The 19,305-nt window shown below is 44.3% G+C and overlaps 1 protein-coding gene and 1 long non-coding RNA gene across 2 annotated transcripts; one reads left to right on the top strand and one right to left on the bottom strand.

The window, feature by feature from the left end:
- Positions 1 to 18,424, top strand: KLHL8 (kelch like family member 8). The gene is made up of 12 exons (XM_048943434.1): positions 1 to 83; positions 2,441 to 2,599; positions 4,786 to 5,168; positions 6,405 to 6,721; positions 7,614 to 8,162; positions 10,769 to 10,955; positions 11,602 to 11,745; positions 12,474 to 12,585; positions 14,061 to 14,229; positions 14,331 to 14,490; positions 14,892 to 15,093; positions 15,502 to 18,424. The coding sequence occupies exons 4-12, from the start codon at positions 6,515 to 6,517 to the stop codon at positions 15,623 to 15,625; spliced, it is 1,854 nt and encodes a 617-aa protein (XP_048799391.1). The 5' UTR covers positions 1 to 83; positions 2,441 to 2,599; positions 4,786 to 5,168; positions 6,405 to 6,514; the 3' UTR covers positions 15,626 to 18,424.
- Positions 2,620 to 6,394, bottom strand: LOC125692656 (uncharacterized). The gene is made up of 3 exons (XR_007376793.1): positions 6,039 to 6,394; positions 4,280 to 4,479; positions 2,620 to 2,697 (listed from the first exon to the last, which is right to left on the bottom strand). It is a non-coding gene; the product is annotated as an uncharacterized LOC125692656 (long non-coding RNA).
- Positions 18,425 to 19,305: the final 881 nt, after the last annotated feature.

Genomic DNA, 19,305 nt, shown 5'->3' on the forward strand with positions numbered 1-19,305 from the left:
GCCCCGCAGCACTTCTTCCCGCCTCCCCACCGCGCATGCGCGCTGCGCGCCCCCTCCTCCCGGCGGCCCTCGGCGGAGCGCAGGTGAGCGGCGGCGCCGGGCCCTCACTCACCCCTCCTTCCTTCCTCGCCATCACCCCTATCCCTCTCGCCCCTCACTCTGCCCTATGAACAGTTCCTCGGGCGGCTCCAGCAGCCCCAGCCCGTTTCGAGGGAGAGGGAGGTAGAGCGCCGGGAGGCCGCGGCCCTCAGCGGGGAGCGCTGCGCGGCTGGTCTGGGCCCGGCCCCGAGCGGGCTTTGCGCCCTGAAGGGAGCCCTGGGCTGTGAGGGGGTGGCGGAGGGTCACAGCAACTCTGGTGTTTCTTAAACGGTGGAAAAAAATTACCTGTAGTTGTCAGAGGGGGGGCCTCCGGGCGCTTCCTTTCTGCTCGCGCAAAAGGGAAGTGTGCCTTCTGCCCATTATAACCTGCCCTGCCCAGGTGTCTTCTGTGTGCTGATGGGTTCCATCTTGCCAAACCCCCGGGCCGCTTCCTTATTGGTTGCTGGGAAATTGCAATTACAGAGGTCTCGTTAAGGGTTGTGCAGGTGGTTCATCTCCTAGTTCCTATGTACCCTTTTCTATAATTCTCCTGTACGATGAGACCATAAAGGTGAAAGAATGCAGAGTTATAGAGTGTTCTGTGGCTGTCATAAAGGCTGCTGGAAGCACAAGCAGTGCATATTTTACACAGAAAAGTACCACAGCAGCTGAAATCCCACACTGAATGCATGCAGGCTTAAATCTTAACAGGTGGGTGTGCTCTGCTTGTTACGGAGGTGAAGCTGTGCAAGGTTCAGTAGCCTTCTGGAGATGAAACATTGGATTAGTGTGAGGTTGTTACTCTGTAATCCATGTTTGAACTCTTATCTATAAATCTGCTGTGCTGAGATTGCACCCGTTGTTTGTGCGCAGGTGCTGAAAGAGTTTACAGCTCAAGTACCACTCCTAGGCTTACAGCTCCAGGATAATAGGCTATTAGGAAACAGCTTCTTGGAAATTGTTTTGCTCACAGTTTAATGCTTCCTAGGAAGGGCTGGAGTAAATGCTGCTGTAGGGACCATCAGACTGCTGTTTTTTAATTGAAATCCTTGGTATGAGTCTGCTCTTTTCTTACAGACATGAAGTACCAGCAACCATTTCTTTCGCTTTTAGTACGTATGTCAACATTTTGCCCTGCTCTTGAGAGCTGCATGGATTTGCAGTGTTTTTTATTTTTTGTTCTACTTTTTGGGCATTCCCAGGGTTACCTTGAATAAACAAAGTGACTCTTAAGTACTATTTTTATCTGTAAAGCGGAGTCCTTCCTCACTATGCTGGGGATCCTGATGAGTTTGGTTCATAGAATCATAAGTGCTAGAAAAGTCCTCTAAAGATCACTATGTCCAACCCCAAATGCATCCCACCATGCCCACTAACCATGTTTCTCAGTGCCACATCTTCCCTCTTCTTGAACACCTCCAAGGACAGTGACTGTACCTTCTTCCTGGGCAGCCTGTGTCACTGCATCACCTCTCTTTCTGCAGAGTTATTTCCAAAGTAAGATTTGTATCTCTGCTTTGCAAAACATTGTTTCTGTCCTTTTTCTGTCACATTTTTTCCTAGAAATAGCGGCCTTCATTTGCTGTCAGTGCCTATGGCACTGCTGTGATTTTGGTTATAGAAGCAGCTAAAAGCTTCTTCTTGGTTTTACATTAAGAGAGCTTTTCACCCACCCATTTCAGTTTTCCAAAATACCTGTGTGACAAGTAATGCAAACCAGTTGTTATGCCTGCCAGCTTTTGCTACGGAGAACCTTGGAAACTATTTACGCACCTAGGAATCCCCCAGTAGTGCTAAGATAACTTTTTTATAGTTTTTTAAACCAGAAAGCCCAGTGGTTTCAAACAAGCTATACCAGTTATGCATGTGGTATCTGAATTTTGTTGTTACTTTAATTTTCAGGTGTACTTAATGAGAATTAAACTAAGCATAGGCTTGCAGTGCAGCATGTAACTTGAACTTTCCCATGTTTTCATGTAACCTAGTGGGAGGCAGCAGCACCATACAATTACGTGCAGAGACTCATCAGGCTCCATTTTAACTAATTAGTTCTACACATTTGCATGTGCAAAATGATATATATTTATGTGCACGCATTCCGTTTGTACTTGTTTTCCAAAACTCCCTGCTCTTAGAGCTACGTATTTTGCCTTTACAGAAGGCAAATCTCTAGTCTGCTATAATTAGCGGGCTCTTTCAGTTCCCTGATTAGATGCCTGTCTGTCCCTGCACAGGTAAAAACATGAATTTTGTCTGCCTTGCATGTGAGTAACCAAAATTACATACGGGAGTGTGGGTAAAGCCTTACCCGTATCTTTAATTCTCCTGGACATTGGGCTGCTTCTTATTTTTCTGACTTCAGTACTGGGACCGATAAACAAGCGCTGGATCTACCTGTGTCACAGAACCCCTCATTTGAGCACTTACTCACTGCGGTTGTTACAGAGCCCTTTTGTTTCTTGTATCATGGATGCATCTTTCTGCTTGTGGCAGCGGAGGCAGGAGGACAATCCTCTCCCAGGTCAGTGTCACAGGGGAGGATCCTTTCCTTGTTTCCTTCCTTCGTTTCACGAGTGACATTCCTGTCCTGCTTGTGGCTGATGCTCCCATCCCCTTTAGCTGCAAAGTTATTTGAGGCACGTTACTTACACTGAAGGCAACTGCTCTGTTTTATGTTCACTTCAATTTCAGATGATTTGGCCAAAATGACTGAACCTAAAGCAGTTCACTTTGGTATGTTCCTCTTAGCTGAACCAAAGCAGCTCTAATGTAAGGGAGCTCTGAGCTACCATCTCTGCTTGTTTGAATACGTGCAGTAGTAAAGAAGGGCTCGGATGGGATCCTTGAATATCAGCTCTGGCCAGCTGCACGCTGCCAACACAGATATGACAAATGTTCTAAATGTTTACAGCTCGAGAAGTAAAATTGCTGAGCTGATGCCAGCAAACAATGGTGAGTTGTAAACAGGGAGTAAGGCCTTTTTGCATCGGTGAGTTTACTCTTCTATGAAAAGTGCAAAGTGGCTGCCTACAGAGTAACAACCGATGATGTTATGAATGAGGCACTTCCTTCACATTCCTTAGAGCCAATCATTTATGCTGTGGAAGTGTGTAGTCAGGCTGTATGCAGGCCAGAGCTCTTCACTGCTCAGATGAAAGGAGGGTTATGACTGGCTGTGACAACGCTTCAGAGAAGAAAGCCTCCATTTGGGTGCAGTGTTCAGCCAGTGCTAACCTCACCTCAAGCAGCTGGCTGCAATTATTGCATTCTTGTTTATTTGAGGGACATCTGAATGGCTTTTCTGTGTCAGTCAGTGGATTCTGAGTGCATAATTGAGAGAACGTTGTGCACACAAACCTAAATGCTTATTAAGCCTCCTCGGAAGTGATGCTTAAACTAGTGTACTTCTGCATTGCTCAGGAGTTGAAAAATACCACTTTCTTATGCTATTTCTTTAAGTCCGTGCAATGACAAAATAATTTATCATTCCAGTTCAGACTAGGAGGAAGAGTAGGCTTGGTGTTGAAGTACACTGACCTTCACTGACTTCTGCAAGACCTTCAGATTTCCGTTTACTGCTCTGATTAAAGGACTACTAAAACTCATTTCTGTTCTGTTTAAAGTATAAGGACAGTAGAGGCTGATTGCTGGGTGTTTAAATCAGCTCAGCCTGATTAGTTTCAGCAAATTAAATATCTCTCCTTGTGCCAGGTTCCTGATAGACTGCAAATACATGACCTTAATGTTGTGTATTACATCTCATAGTATTACTTCCGTGCTTAACTCTATAAGTGCACCATTTTTATATGACAGGCTCTTTATGGCATTGGTTGTTGACATACGTTAAATGTCTGGTTGTAAACATTGCTTGATTTCTTTAATAAATGATAGGAACATTGGCAGTGATATTTCTCAAGTCTCATGCAACTTGGTAGCTCTTAATTATCAGCAGGCAGCTGGATATCTATAGAGACCTCCATCTCCTACAAAGGTGCAGCTATCTCATAATCTCAGCTGCTGTTTTCCACAGATGATGATGAAAAAAAGAAGAAACTTCTTTTTACGTGAGGAGTAACCTACTGTCATGTGGTCTAGTATTAAATGTGGAGGTTGGTGGCCCTGCCTCTGGCAGGGGAGCTGAAGCTTGATGACCCTTGAGGTCCCTTCCAACCCAAGCCATTCTATGTGCCCGCACACTTACTTGATACTGCCATGATTTATACTGAGAGTTTCCTGGTACGTGTGGTTCCTGTAACCGTGATTTCCTCTGTGTGAGGGGACCAAGGCCTCCAGTTTCTGCTCCTGCAGAACCAGTACTAAATGTATCAGTCCACATCTGTGCTCTTTTCATCCAGATGATTGCTCAGACCATCTCCAGCAGCTTCATTTTATATGGACATCCTATAAGGACAAAAACCATGGTTTACAATCAGCAGCCACTTCTACAAAGAGCCACATGCGTGTGGTAAAGCCATATGTGCAATCAGTTAAAACATGCAGATAAATTTAGCACATAATACCAACTGAAATAACCGTATGACTTATGAGCTGCAAAGCATTGTTTAGTCATCAGTGGCAGTTCTGTTTGAAAGCAGCACTTCTGCTCGGCTATAAAAGTACCATTGTTTGTCTGAATAACACATGACGTTCTTGAAAACCCTTGTACAGTATTCCAACTTCGGTCTTTTTCTTGGATATCTTTTACAGGAAGGATGCCTTGTTTACTGCAGCATTAATAAACATTCTAAGCACGTTTCATCTCACTGTAACCTGCCTGGCTGACTGCAGCCAACAGCACTGTGACTGCACAGGATGTGGAGCTGTCAGCAACGCTGAGACTGAGGCCGTACGATCACCTGGAGTCACTTCCTGCTCCTTCTGATGCATGAGGAGTTGTAAATGTATTCAGTGGCACGGATACCTCAAAAATATTCCAGAAGAACAGTAGTTCTGTGCCCACCCACATGACTTGCACCTTTATTTTAAAAGCTTTGTTTTGTTTCTTCAGTCAGTCGACTTCCTCCGGTGCCAGAGCCCAGAAGCAGAAATCACTGAATTAGAGCAAGGATCATTTCTTACTAGAATGCACAGTAAGTTAACCAGCAAACACCAAAACAAAAGGTATCCCAATATAATAGAGGAACACACTACTCAATATTCTCTTTGTGTTTGTCTTTTAACCCTTCAAATCTGTTGGTCTCCTTTGCCAGCATATAACAGAACTCCAGTAGCTTGTAACTTGAATCAACAACTTCATGCTTTCAAGTAGTATTTCATTTTTTTTTTTTGTGGGCTTTACCATCTTCCACAAAGCATGTGGAAGTGGGTGCACAGCCTAAATCTTATTGACTTAATGGGATGCAAATTGTCATGGGTGTTAGACACACAGAGCTGAAACTTCACGTGTTATCAAGCTGGAAAACTATGTGCTCTTCCCTACTGCTTGAGTTTTATCTACAAATAAAAAGGTGGACTTCAAACTTAGCCAGGCTGAAGGTCACAGTATTAGAAAGAGTATTTGTGTGACAGAAGCCAAAGTAAACCTTCTCTCCATTTTCTGTGGTATCCCAGATGTGTCTTTCAATCCTGGGAAAGCTGTGATAGCAGAACAACCACAACTCCTTTGTCAGAACTGCATGAATCTTAAACAGCAAAATAATCTTCAGCTATGATAGGCTGAGCTAAAATAAAAGCTAGCAGTGACAGACTTTTACTGGATGCTCATTTTCATGCTTTAAACATCCATCTTTGGGCTAATATTGAGTAAAATGAAATCATTTTCATTCCAGGATTTTTTCTTAAACATAAATTCCTTTACTCTTTAATTCTTGCTGAAACAATGTTATAGTGGTTTTATTTTTATATACTGCTTACATATGCATAAATACAGATAATAATTTGGGATTGCTCTAGCTGTTGAGATTGAGGAAAACTGAGTAATAAGTTATGTACAAACATACCTGTCGGGGTCAAATCAGCACTCTGTCTCTGGCAGCCATGATGAGATGAGGAGAGAAGCCCATCTGCCTGTGATCCGTGGGCATTCTGCTCATCTGCCATCCACAGATGTTCGGTGAGGAATGGCAGAGGACACGTCACTGCCTTTCCTCCTTCATATCTTTTTTCAACAACTGTGGGGAGCAAGTTCATAAAGGCTTTTCCCAAAGGTACCTGCATATGATTTGCTGTGGGTCTCTTTTCCTCTCTCCCTCTTCCCGCTCCCCTGAATAAGATCAGAGGTAGTAATTTTAGAATGTAATCTGATGGTGGATACTGACAGTACTTGATATCTCCTCTGTCTTTTTTTTGTGTGTGTGTGCTTTTAGATAGGAAGATGAAAAGAACTTAGCTACATTTCAGGACTGACTCCTCATGGGCTGGACTTTGTCTTGGTGGGAATATTTGACAGTTCACGCTGCAAAAGACGAAACAACCAATGGCTTCAGAATCCATGGTCCCAGAGCAGGCAAAACAACATCCAGTGAAGGGAAAAAGGCGGCCACAGCAGCAGCAAACTCGATCTTCCAGCGGTGATGGTGAAGATGATATCTTTGTATTTGAAGCAAACGAGGCTTGGAAAGATTTCCACAGCTCTCTTCTTCACTTCTTTGAGGCTGGAGAGCTCTGCGATGTTACACTGAAGGTGACAAAGACCACCCACATTCATTGTGTTTAACAATCTGAAGACTAAGTTATAAATGCGTTGGAGATGGCAGTGAGTTTGTGCAGGGGTATGGAAGCAACAGAATCCTTGAGGCATTTCTACATAAGCTCTTAGATTTCTCGTCATTTACAAAGGTCACAACTAAAATGTAAGCAATTAAGACACTGACAATCCAAGAGAGCAAGTACATGACTCACCTCACCCAGTTTGTCCTGTAAGGAAGTTCTCACGGTTGATTTATTTACTACTATGTCATTTCTGTGTGCTTCCAGCTCCTTGCAGCCTCTCTGTTCATACACTTTGATCCCAAATTTTATCCGTAGTTTTGCATTGTGTTTCTGTGCTAGATCTTTTGTGGGCAAACAGGATTTCTTTAACAAATCTAACTTTCAGTGTTCTCCTGGGAAATAAAAAAACCCTCAATCACATTGTTCTACAACTGATCAAAGAGGAAACAAAAAGGAGGAAACCAGTTTTGTTATTCTTGCACAGTGTTATTTTAAATGCATTCTTTTCAGCTCAGCTTTTTATTACTTACATCGTGACCACAGGAAATTTATAACTAGCATTTGCAGCTGTGGCTGCCAGCACCTACAAACATTAAGTATTTCTTAGTTTCTTAGTACTGCTTCTTTCTGCTACAACCTTGTCCTACTCTGGTGGTCAGGTTACAAGTGAAATCTGCTTGGGATGCCCTGGTCTAACGTCAGCAGTGTGAGGGAGACAGAGTTCATTTGTTTCAGCAAAATACAGAAGCTCAATGTATGTTGGGCCCAGAAGTCTACCTTTCCAGCTTAGCTGTCTCTTATAGCTGGAAGAAAATTACTGAAACTAATGTTTCAGTTAAACAGTTTTGTTCTCTTTTTCTCAGGTTGGTACAAAGCTCATCTCCTGCCACAAACTGGTGCTGGCGTGTGTTATACCTTACTTCAGAGCCATGTTTCTTTCAGAAATGGCTGAAGCCAAGCAGACGTTGATTGAGATCAGGGACTTTGATGGCGATGCGATAGAAGACCTCGTGAAGTTTGTCTACTCCTCCCGGCTGACGCTGACAGTGGATAATGTCCAGCCACTCCTGTATGCTGCTTGCATTCTTCAGGTGGAACTGGTAGCAAAGGCGTGCTGCGAATACATGAAGCTGCACTTCCATCCCTCCAACTGCCTGGCAGTCAGGTCATTTGCAGAGAGCCACAACCGCATTGACCTGATGGACATGGCCGACCAGTACGCTTGTGAACATTTCACAGAGGTGGTGGAATGTGAAGACTTTGTGAGCGTCTCACCTCAGCACCTCCATAAACTGTTGTCCTCCAGCGACCTGAACATTGAAAACGAAAAGCAGGTTTACAGTGCTGCTATCAAGTGGCTGCTAGCCAATCCGCAGCATCATGCCACGTGGCTGGATGAAATTCTCGCACAGGTAGGGCGGGCATCACTGACTTGGTTCTGCGTAAGCTGCTTTTACTGAGGAGGATTTTAAGAAGAAAAATGTTTATAGCAGTTGGTGCTTCATCTTGTATTCACAGTTATTGACAGTGCAAGCAGGTTGGGCCTTGGGAATATCAGCACCGAGTTATGTTACTCGGTTTCTGTCAAGAAAAAGATTACTTGCTGTAAGGTCATCAGCAGAGGGAGGAAGGGGAAATCAACAAAAAACCACATCTGTGCCACAGCACAATATCCTTAGTTTTACATGCGGGGAGGTAGAGAACACAGAGCCGTCGCTGCATGTGGCTCAGTGTTACTACAGCCCATATGTAATTTCCCTTGCTGGTAAGCGTTTGTACTTAGAAAGGAGAACAAAGCCATTGAAGGGGTATTGAAGGGTTAGGTGGCTAGGGATAAGTCATCAAGTGATGCTACTTCAAGAATGTTTGTATACATAAATAACAAAAGGCCAAGATTTTGCAGACCCTTTAAAGCTAGGGAAGTACTGCTGATTACCTGTAGGCTCCGAAAGGAGTGTGCAGTTTAATCCCCTAGGTTTGTTAAGTGTTCATTGCTGAGAGAAACCTGTAATGGCATCACAGGGTCACTTGGATAAACACCCAGAGTCCTTCCTGTCAAAATGTGGACTGTTACAATTAAGCTCTGCCCGTGCTGATTATGGAAGGTTAAAATCAAGCATTTGAGATAGGAACCTGCCCTCAGGAGGAAGAGGAACACGTTGTGTGCTGCAGAGTGCCACATGCATCATAGTAAATGGGACCAGCTGGGGGTCTCACAGCTGTCCCTGAACTCCACGGGAACATTCATTGCATTTGCATCGTGGGAGTAACAGGAGGTCTGCTAACATGGTGCTGTTCTTGTCTTGACACAGCATTTTTAATTTTTCCTGTAAAAGACCACAACTGTTTAAAAGTGTCAGTTTAAACAGTTCAGTTTTTGGTGCAAAAAATCTCCTTCCAATATACAGGCCATGTAACTGGAGATTTTTAAAAGGATGCAGTTGATTTTTATAATACGGTTATGTTAGCAGATTGATTAATAACTTTGTCCAGAGTCTGGAGCAAAGCACTGAAAAAGTAAAACCCTTACTGTAAATAAGGGCTGTTTAGCAAGATATGTAGAGCCTAGAGTTGAATACAATGTTATTCCTAGCAGAAAGCAGGACTAGGCTTCCTAACAGTGGGTGTCACTCTTAGGGGCTTTCCTATTATCATAAGGTTCTGAATTTTCATCAGCCTGGAGTTCTTCATGCATCGTTAACCTCCCGAGTCTATTAGCAGGGCAGTGGCAGTGCTTTGAGTCAGCCTCAAATAAACAAGTGCCAAACAAAATGAAGAAACAGGGTTGAACTCAAGTGGTTTAGGAAGAATTGCAAGAGAGAGGCAAGGACACTTGTGTAACAGCACTGTTCTGCTTCTCTGAGAAGCTCCTGAGATGCTGGCTTTGTCCTTCACCTTGCTGAGTTACCTGGGAGCTCATTGAAAGCAAGACACTGCTTTACTTCAGTTTGCCACCTTCCAGACCTGTCCCACTTGCTGGCCTTCCTTTTGACACCCCACTTCAATTGTCCTTTATATTCCTCATTGCTTCTCCCAGAAGGACAAACGAAAGGTTTGCAGAAATAAATTCCTATGGGAGGGATATTTCAAAGTGTTTTTTTGAGGCTGATCTCACTTCAGATCTGCTCTGTCCTTGGGATTGCTCCAGGCAGTGGCTGCTGGTAGTGGTCTCACCCAGGCAGCCTTGCCATTGTGCCTGACCACCATCTCTTCTAAGGAAGGATAGAAGAATTTGAGGAAAGAAACACCTTGGTAATAATGGCCATTAGGAAAACTGAAGTCTGTCTATGCAGTAACAACCTCGCTGTATCGACATCTGCCAATACAGTTACATCCTTACAGTTCTCTCTCCTTTATGTCCTGTGTCATCCCACTATTTTCACATTAATCTTTTCAACAGACTTGAACCTTCTCCTGCTATTATATTCCAGTGTGACCCCGATGCCAAGATTTTATAGTCTTGTTTGAAAAGACTGTACTTCCTGTCTTGTAGTCCCCTCTGCCACCCAGTCTGTCCTCTGCTCCCTCCAGACTTTGGCAATTAGCTGTAGCTGGTTGTTTCATTTTATCGTGAGGTCTGGCAAGCCCTCCTTAGAGAATGGTGTTCCTGCACCAGAAATGCCTCCTTAACAGACACTTAGTTCACCTTACAGGGTTTCCATTCTGGCTTGCCATTACCACACTAATCTGCAATGTGCTATCCCAGTAGAACTGCAGACTGGACTGTTTCTGGCTCGGGAAGGAAGTGCTCACGCCCCCCTGGTATGGGCAGCTGCCCTTCTCCTTCCTCCACTGCAAAGGCACTTGCCTACAATCACAAATGGTCGCAGCAAATAATTGTCACCATAAATAACCCTTTGTATTAAGGTTAGTCTGGAAAAGAAAACAAAAGCTACTCTTCTTCCTGAAGAGTGTGGGGCAAGACAGGGGCTTGCAAGTTGCAGTCCGTTATGTGTACATCACTGTAAATGGCCAGTTCAGTTTAGCCAGTTACTCCAACTGTGTTCATTTCTGTCAGGTACGACTGCCTCTCTTGCCCATTTGTTTCCTTATGGGTGTTGTGGCAAAGGAAGAGATTGTCAAGCAGAATCTAAAATGTAGGGATTTGCTGGATGAAGCAAGAAACTACCACCTTCACCTGAGCAGCAGGGCAGTGCCAGACTTTGAATACTCCATTCGCACAACACCAAGGAAGCAGACTGCTGGTAATTAAATGTGTGTCTGATTATCCAGTATGGAGTGGTGTGGAGAAAAGGCAGCGCATCTGCATAGGACTAGACAGCTTGGTGGAAGTTAATGCGTAACTGGGAAAGCCATTATGTCCCTCTGGTGATTAGGTTATGGGCTGCACTTTCTGTACAGAATTTTGGCATTTTCTTTGTTTAGAGCAGCATTTAATCTGATTGGCTAGAGCTGTTAAAAGCATTATGTGCAGGCAGTAAGCAGAAAGCTGTACAGAAACCAGTGGACATACACCTTTTGGTGCCAGAAGGTTGAGCTAGCTGTTAAATTCTGCTTAGCCAACACCAAAAGCAAGTGATGCATGTTAGAATGCAAATTCTGATTTTTATGTTCACTTAAGATGTAGCAGTCAGTTTCTCTCCCTAAGCAAATCATAAAAAAGCCTGTTTAAAATACACTTTGCTTTTACAAGAGAGTAGACAGTTAATTGCCCTAAAAGCATGCCAAACAAATGCCAAAGTCCATCATCCCATATACAGGGCAGTTACTGCACCCCTTGAAGTGAAATATGGCTTCTCCTGAAGTATGTAGTTTACCGTCTATTCTGCTGTAGAATTTTATCCCTATTTTCTCTGCCAGCTCTCTGGAAACCTCCTTTGTCTCCTCCAGGTGTGCTGTTCTGTGTCGGTGGCAGAGGAGGATCAGGTGACCCATTTCGCAGCATTGAGTGTTACTCTATAAATAAGAACAGCTGGTTCTTCGGCCCTGAAATGAACAGCAGGAGAAGACACGTGGGTGTAATCTCTGTGGGAGGTCAGTAACCCTACTTGGGCAGCCTTGTTCAAAAGAGTTGCTTGGCTTATCAGTTGAATATTCTTCATCGTCATAAAGCTTATTCCCCATGAAGAGGAAACAATTCTAAAACAATATCTGAGAGCATGCTTACTGGAAACCCATTACTGCCAACTGCACACAGCCTGATGCCTTAAGTGATGTAACCTTTTTCAGAACATTCATAAAGAAATGGAGATGCACAGCAGGGTAGCCCAGAACTTGCTAGTACTCATATGAGCTTCCTTCATATTTAAATCCATACAGACCAGTCAGTAAGACTGCGAGGACAGACCACTGTTTATTTTTGGGTCCACAACTTCTGCCAGGCCATGGCAGCCTAGTATCCATGATGCAACTCCCCTCTGTCCACGGTAGCCCCTGTGTTGCTGCAGAAGAGTGGAAATCTTTCCCTATAAAAATTGTGGAGGGCCTGAGGTAAACATCTGAAATTGACCTGGCCTGCACTACTTGAGTTATGGGAAGATTCCCCCTTTGCATATCTCAAGATTTGTGTAAAATCTGTGATAAAACAGATCTCTGATTGCTTAGAGCGTATAAAAGTACAAAGTCCTTCCTTAATAAAATCCTGGTACTGAAAACCTTTGAAAACATGACCCCTGCATTTGGGCTTGTTGCCCCACACATTAAATGAAAACTGAAATGTTACCAAGCAACCTACGTATCCAAATATGCGTGTGCCCTTTCAGGTAGAGTTTATGCAGTGGGTGGACATGATGGAAATGAACATTTAGGAAGCATGGAAGTGTTTGATCCTCTCACAAACAAATGGATGATTAAAGCATCAATGAACACAAAGAGGTATGTGTGTCATGATCCAGCATGGTACAAAGTTTAAGTCCTACTCCGTGATACATCATTCTTGCTACTGCTGAAAACCTGTTTGCTCTGCCTTTATACAAGTTTCCAGACTTTGCTATTTTTAGGATTTTTTTTCTATGTTGTGACTTAAATACTATGCTTATCTTCTGCAGAGCAAACAAAAATCTGCGTCATACGCTTACATATATCACATATTTGTGATGATTCTATGATTCTATGATGTGCACAAACACAAAGTTGTGTGTAATATACTAAGTATTTCAGTGCAGAACTACAAAATCCCCCTCTTGAGGGAGAAGCCCTGGCTGCTAACGTGGGTTATGCTTTTTTGCTTTCTAATGCTACTCTCAGCCATTTTGGGGGGTTTTTTGTTGGATGGCTGGCTTCAGAAATGAAGAGAAGCTTTTCCATTGCAACTGTGCTTACGTTCTGATAACAGATAAAGATTCAGAAACTGGTTAAGTGGTTTTGTGGTATTTTATCTCTTTTAAACAATGATAGTTCCACCAGCATGTGTGTAGTAAAATGCTTCACAGCCAGGGAACATCTTCCTTCTGGCAAGGTTCAGTTGTGGATTTCTATGACATTTCTTACTCGGGAAGCTGGGCAGAGCCTTGCCCACACCCTGCTTCTCCAGCAAAAGGAGGTGGTCCCAGAACACGTTCTGGAGAGAAAACTGCACGTTACCTTACACTCTATGCAGTAACACGAGGATTTTCTCAATAATTTCTCTAATGAGAATACATTTCATTTCACTGTACTGACTGCACTTTGAGTATGGATAGATCTCACAAAAAAATCTCCACTTATTTCAATGTACACTTAATAAAAATCAGAATTCAGTGATCTAGTTCAAGCACAGGTTTGTCTTTTAGAGTGTATTTATCACCCCTGGAAAATTAATTCCCAAGCCATAGGAGCAGCTATACCAACAAAGCTAAAACCAGCAGATACATCAAATAAGATCAGAGATGGAAGATTCAGTACCAAGAAATAGCAATCCAATAACTGAGAAAACCTCAAATATCCAAATGCTTGAAAAGAAGGCTTGGACCTTTGCTGACATGCAGTTAAAACAATATTTTCCATGCCCTCCTCCTTTTTTTTTCCTCCTTTCTTTTTCAAACCAGAGCTTCTCTTTTTGCAGTCTAAAAATATTCTAGCTGCAGTAGTGCTGTTTGTGGATGACCAGGACATACAGCTGAAACTGAGGTGAAGGTAAAACACTAATGGGATGCTGTGAACACTAGAAAGACTTTTTGGACAATGATGCAACACTGCCATGGGTGTGCAGAGGGTCGGTCACACTTACGGATCAGTGTTACAAACCCATTACTTCATTACTTTTTTCCCATTACTTTGAAAGTCTTACCGGTCAATTAACGTTGCACCTGATGTCTTTCCCATCCCCTTTAAGGATATGCACTGAGGCATTGATTCTGTGGTTCTCTTAGGAGAGGAATTGCTCTTGCTTCCCTCGGGGGCCCCATTTACGCAATAGGAGGTCTGGATGACAACACGTGCTTCAGTGATGTGGAAAGATACGACGTCGAGTCCGATCGGTGGAGTGCGATAGCCCCCATGAACACGCCCCGGGGGGGAGTTGGCTCCGTAGCCCTCATGGTGAGTTTGTTTCCTCTCAGGTCAGGGCCAGGATCCAGGGCTGCTTTTCAAATATTATGTAAGTTTTCTAAACAAACTTTCCTCCTATGCAACTTTTTCAGAACCACGTCTACGCTGTGGGTGGCAACGATGGCATAGCGTCTCTTTCCAGCGTGGAGAAATACGATCCCCATTTGGACAAGTGGATGGAAGTGAAAGAGATGGGCCAGCGAAGAGCTGGCAACGGCGTCAGTGAGCTCCATGGCTGCCTGTATGTTGTCGGTGAGTAGGCCAGGGCCCTGTGTTGGACAGAGCTGTCCTGTATGATGTGCTCCTGTGCAGGAGAAGAAAGCACAATGAGGACATGCTTGAATGCAAGAGTGGTAGCCAGGAAATAAGAAGTTTAGCTTGTGCACACCAATGGGAACACGTTACTGAAGTCATTCAAGGATTTGTTTCCTGCTTTGGTTTTCAGCAGTGGCTTGTTTTGAAAGTACTGCAAGAGAGCATGTCGACAGTGGAGAGAGCTGCTGGATTAATTTTCAGGTGGCTTTCAGATTTGGTTAAAAATGTAGACCCAGGGTACTAGCCCACTGCATGCTAAGAAAAGCCCTGTAATGCACATCTGGGCAATCACCACCACTGGGAGTGGCCAGATAGCAGTATATGGTGACTCTTTGCAGGTGGCTTTGATGACAACTCTCCACTGAGCTCCGTGGAACGCTTTGACCCACGCAGTGACAAATGGGAGTACGTCGCAGAGCTCACAACCCCAAGGGGGGGAGTTGGCATCGCAACACTGATGGGCAGAATTTTTGCAGTTGGAGGTCACAACGGCAACGCATATCTGAATACTGTGGAAGCATTTGATCCCATAGTTAACAGGTAATTCTCTTCTTTATTTGGCCTAAAAAAGCAATCATATCCGCCTATATGGAATTCAGCATAACAGAAGCAGTGTACAGTAACTGAGTAATACTCACATAAGGGATGTGGGAGTGCTGCTCATGTCACTAGGTTCTTCTTGAAATAATTAAGCACATCCTCCTCCCTCTTCCTCCTCCCAGCCGTCCCTCATCCTGTTATCTTTATTCAGTGAGAATCTGTGTTCCTGTGGAGGTTCCAATCTGATTTTCTACTAACCTTAGTGGAGAAGTAATGAGAATAAATGAACAAAGTATATTTTTATACACTTAATAGCTAGGTTCTATAATAGAATTTCAGAAATAAATACTTTAGCTTGCTCTGAAAGGACACAAACTTACTTGTCTTCTCCTTTGCACTGTTCTCCAGGTGGGAACTCGTTGGCTCTGTGTCGCACTGCAGAGCTGGGGCAGGCGTTGCTGTGTGCGCCTGCCTCAGCAGCCAGATCCGTGATGTGGGCCAAGGATCCAGCAATGTAGTTGACTGCATGTGAACTCAGCTGCCTCCTTCAAATTCCGTGGGAACAATCATACAGAAGCACTGAAGAGCTTTTAAATATGGTGGTTTGTGTGGTAGGTTAAGAAACACAGTATGGTTTCCTTGTGAAAATGTTACCTTCTGTGACTTTTAAGCTTTTGGTGGCTTTCTGACAATAGCAGTATAGAAGAACCTGTGAAAATGTGGGACAGCGGTGTGACTTACAGGAGGTTTTACTTACCTGCTGAGAGCTGTAATTAAAGAGCCATTTGAGGCAGCTGTTGCAGGGACTCAATGAACTGCAAACCAGGTGTGGACAGGTGAGGAGTGAGCAGTGGGCAGCATCACTGAGCCTCACCTGACAGCCCTGCTGTGTGTTTCCTGAAGGACTGGAGTGCCATTTATTAACATAACTAACTTATTATCAGGAATGCAATCTTAAAACATTTCCTAATCATAAAAGAGCTTTGAAACAGAGCTTTTCAGGTTCTCCCTGGGCTAACTGGATACAGATGTGAACTGCCCACCTGCTGTGGGACTGCTGGCTGTGGAGGAGATGGCAGCACTCAACCTGGACCTGCCTCTCGAGTGCTCCCTCAGCCCCACGCACTTGTTAGAAAGCTGAAAAGACTCTCAAAGCCTGAGCATAGTGACTGGAATACTGACATTCTTTTATCCTTAATAAAATCTGTAGTAATGACTCTCTAAAAGGTTCCGTTTGTGGAGAAATCAATACCACAGTAACAGCTGAAGGCTTCAGTGGTCTCTGAATCCCTTTTGTCACAGGAAAGGGACACACACAAAAGAACTTGCAGTGTTCTGTTGAGAGCTTTAAGTGCAAGTCTAGCTGCTAAGCCCAGCTTCAGGATCCAGTAACAAATGTGGGGTAACAGTTGAGGTCCCAGGTCCTTAGGATTATTCAGCCAAAAAAAATCTCAAAACAGGTACTGCAGTTGAAGCTTTCAATCAGCAGCAGGAAGAATGGAAAAAAAAGCAATACTTAGATCAAGGACTAAAACAGGAACTGAACACTGCTCTGTGCAAAGGCGACACAGTCACAGACCTTGACTGCAAGGTCACATCTGGCTGGAAAGACCTCAGCATCCTGTTCTTGCCCAAGCACGCACAGAGCAGGGACTGATAGTTGTCTGTGACCACAACCCCAGGTTTCTGCCTTGTTCAGGTGATAGGAGAGCAGCAAATGTCTATGCCTTCAGTGACAGGAACTGGGTGGGTTTTAAGGTTCCTTCCAACCCAAGCCATGCTGTGGTTTTGTGATTCTATGAAATGAAGCCTTGTATTTTCATTTAGGTTGAATTGACTTGTAAAACAAATCTCTGTGTCGCTGCAGCACCATGTGCTGCAAACCCAAGTACTTTATTCCAGATGCTCCACTATGTTTTGCTGGCTGCTTCTGCCACATCTGTATTTGTTTTCTAAACCTTTGCATGGTTTCTTGACTGGAGCTGGCAGAAAGTACAGCATTCCTAGCCAGGAGATTAAACTAACATTTGTAATTCTTTCCTGGCTCTGTCATCAAGCTCGATGCTGCTGTCACCTCACAGCGTTTTTGGATGCAGTTCCTTGGCTTGCAATTTGAAAGCTGTTTTGGCACCAAAATCAAGTCCACAGGCTGCTGCAAAACTGCAGCCATCTGATTGCAGTCAGATGCAGACAAACAGCATCCACGTAGACAGGCACCTGCTGGTCTGAACCTCAAATCTCTGATAGCTACCCCCACCCAATGGGTGCTCCTTCTGACACGTCTGCGCTGTGCAGGCTTCAGAGAGGCAAGCCAACGTGCCCTCCATCAGAGCCCATCAGAGGGGAAAAAGAGGCAATTACAAAGGAAAAAAGAGATGTGATGTGGGCAGGAATCTATGCTGCTTAAATGCTCACAGCTGAGGCTACACAGCTGTGCAGCAGCCCTCAGTCCCAACCCAGTTCTGTGATCTCAAGCCCGTAGGGCCAGCCTGCTGCAGTCAGCTGTCTGTTAGCAGGTTAACTAACATTAATTAATTAACCTTTGTTAAAATTCTTGCTGAACAAAGGTCAAAGCTGAGGGCGTATGGCCCAGTAAAACATGCCCACCTCTCACCAAGAGGGATGTGATCTGGAAACGTGCGTCGATGTTTGCAGAAGCAATGCTTAGGGATGCAGGCCATCAGGACGTTGGATCTCGGAGTCGACGTTCAGTCCAGCAAGATGGGGTGTTCCATGCTGTTATTCCTCCCAAAGGCCACAGCGAGGCAGAGGCAGCAGCCACAGCCACACATGGGTGCCCCTAGGGAAGTGCTCAGGGGAGCAGAGCTGAGGCTGTGGTCACTCAGCTCTGGATTGCAAGAAATGCAAGAACAAGAAATTCCACCCCCCCCCCCCCCCCCCAGCAGCTTGTTTGCCAATTTGCCATTAGAGATTGCACCACCATCTCATTCACTGGAAGAATTTAAAAACAAGCAAGTCAAAATTCGTTTGTTTTAATTATATATAAACTCTTGTCTTTATATATCCAGAAACACGCACACACAGCAGTTCATCCCCCAGCACAGAAGACAGACAAAAAGATCTGTGACACAATTTTTCTGGAGGGAACTTTACCTTGTTTTCCTTTCCCCAAGCTGTGTCACAGATCCCCTGTGCCCTTCTCTCGGCCCGGCTCCTGGCAGGCAGTGCTCAGCAACATTCAGACCTTACCTTAAGGACATTCTCCACTGAGAATTGTGGTGTTTCACATGCACTTTAAAATGTTGAGCAAAATAGGGTTAAAAAAAAAAATAATTGAATCACAGCGGTGACATTTGAAATCCTCTCTCCATCCTCAGCAGCTCTGTTCTGAGCAGCAGGAGTGCCAAACGGTGCTGGGCCACACCGGCTCCTAGGAATGCCTCTCAAATGTGGGAGTGGAACAGAACAAAGCCATCAAGCCCGGCTGAACAGAAGCATGGTTGAACAGAAGCATTCTGATGCAAAGCGCTGGACCCAAAGAAAAGCCTGACCTCAGGAACGCTGGGGGAGAGGAAAGAAGCCCCACAAGACTTCCAGAGGCTTTGTGCCTCAACACAGCACGCCCCAGAGCAACAGCGGCAGCACGTTGCAGATGTGCATACAAACCCTTGGGTTGGGAATAGTAATTTTTGGAAACACATTCAGAAATGCTGACAGTGGCCCAGAAACGCTGTTGATTTTGATTATTAACAGAGCAATTAATATGAAGCAAGCATGAGCTGCCAGAGAGAGATCCAAGTGAGATCACAATCAACTTTCATGCAGCTGCTTTGCCAAAAGCTGTTGCCTCTGAAAAGGGTAAGCAAAGCCCAAGAGAGAAAGACAGCTAATCCAGAATAGATAACAAATCCCAAAATAAAATACACATGGCTGCAAAGTCAGGTTTGGTAAACAATGGTTCAATAAACAACCAAACCACCCAGCTCCATCCTGCTCCAAGCACCAATTGCTTCCAGCAAACCATGTTTGCAAACGTGACATCAAGCTCCTCTCATCTCATCCACAGCTGAAAAATGCACCGGGTGCTTCACATCTCAGGTTTTGTCTAACTGGCTGTTTCTTCTACATATTCCAATTTGAATTTTGCCCTTAGGATTTCAAGTGTGCAGTGAAAAAGTGCATTGACCTAAAAAAAATCTGTTTCCATGCACACTATCTGTAACAGCAACAAACCCAGCAAGCATTTAAAAC

Source organism: Lagopus muta, chromosome 4 (genome assembly GCF_023343835.1).
Source record: "Lagopus muta isolate bLagMut1 chromosome 4, bLagMut1 primary, whole genome shotgun sequence".
Classification (NCBI taxonomy): Eukaryota; Metazoa; Chordata; class Aves; order Galliformes; family Phasianidae; genus Lagopus; species Lagopus muta.

Excerpts from the sequence above, each read along its gene's own strand:
- KLHL8 (XM_048943434.1), top strand. The coding sequence starts at position 6,515 with ATGGCTTCAGAATCCATGGTCCCAGAGCAGGCAAAACAACATCCAGTG. Across the intron at positions 6,722-7,613 it reads TCTGCGATGTTACACTGAAG|GTTGGTACAAAGCTCATCTC; the intron begins GTGACAAAGACC and ends TCTTTTTCTCAG. Across the intron at positions 15,094-15,501 it reads TTTGATCCCATAGTTAACAG|GTGGGAACTCGTTGGCTCTG; the intron begins GTAATTCTCTTC and ends ACTGTTCTCCAG.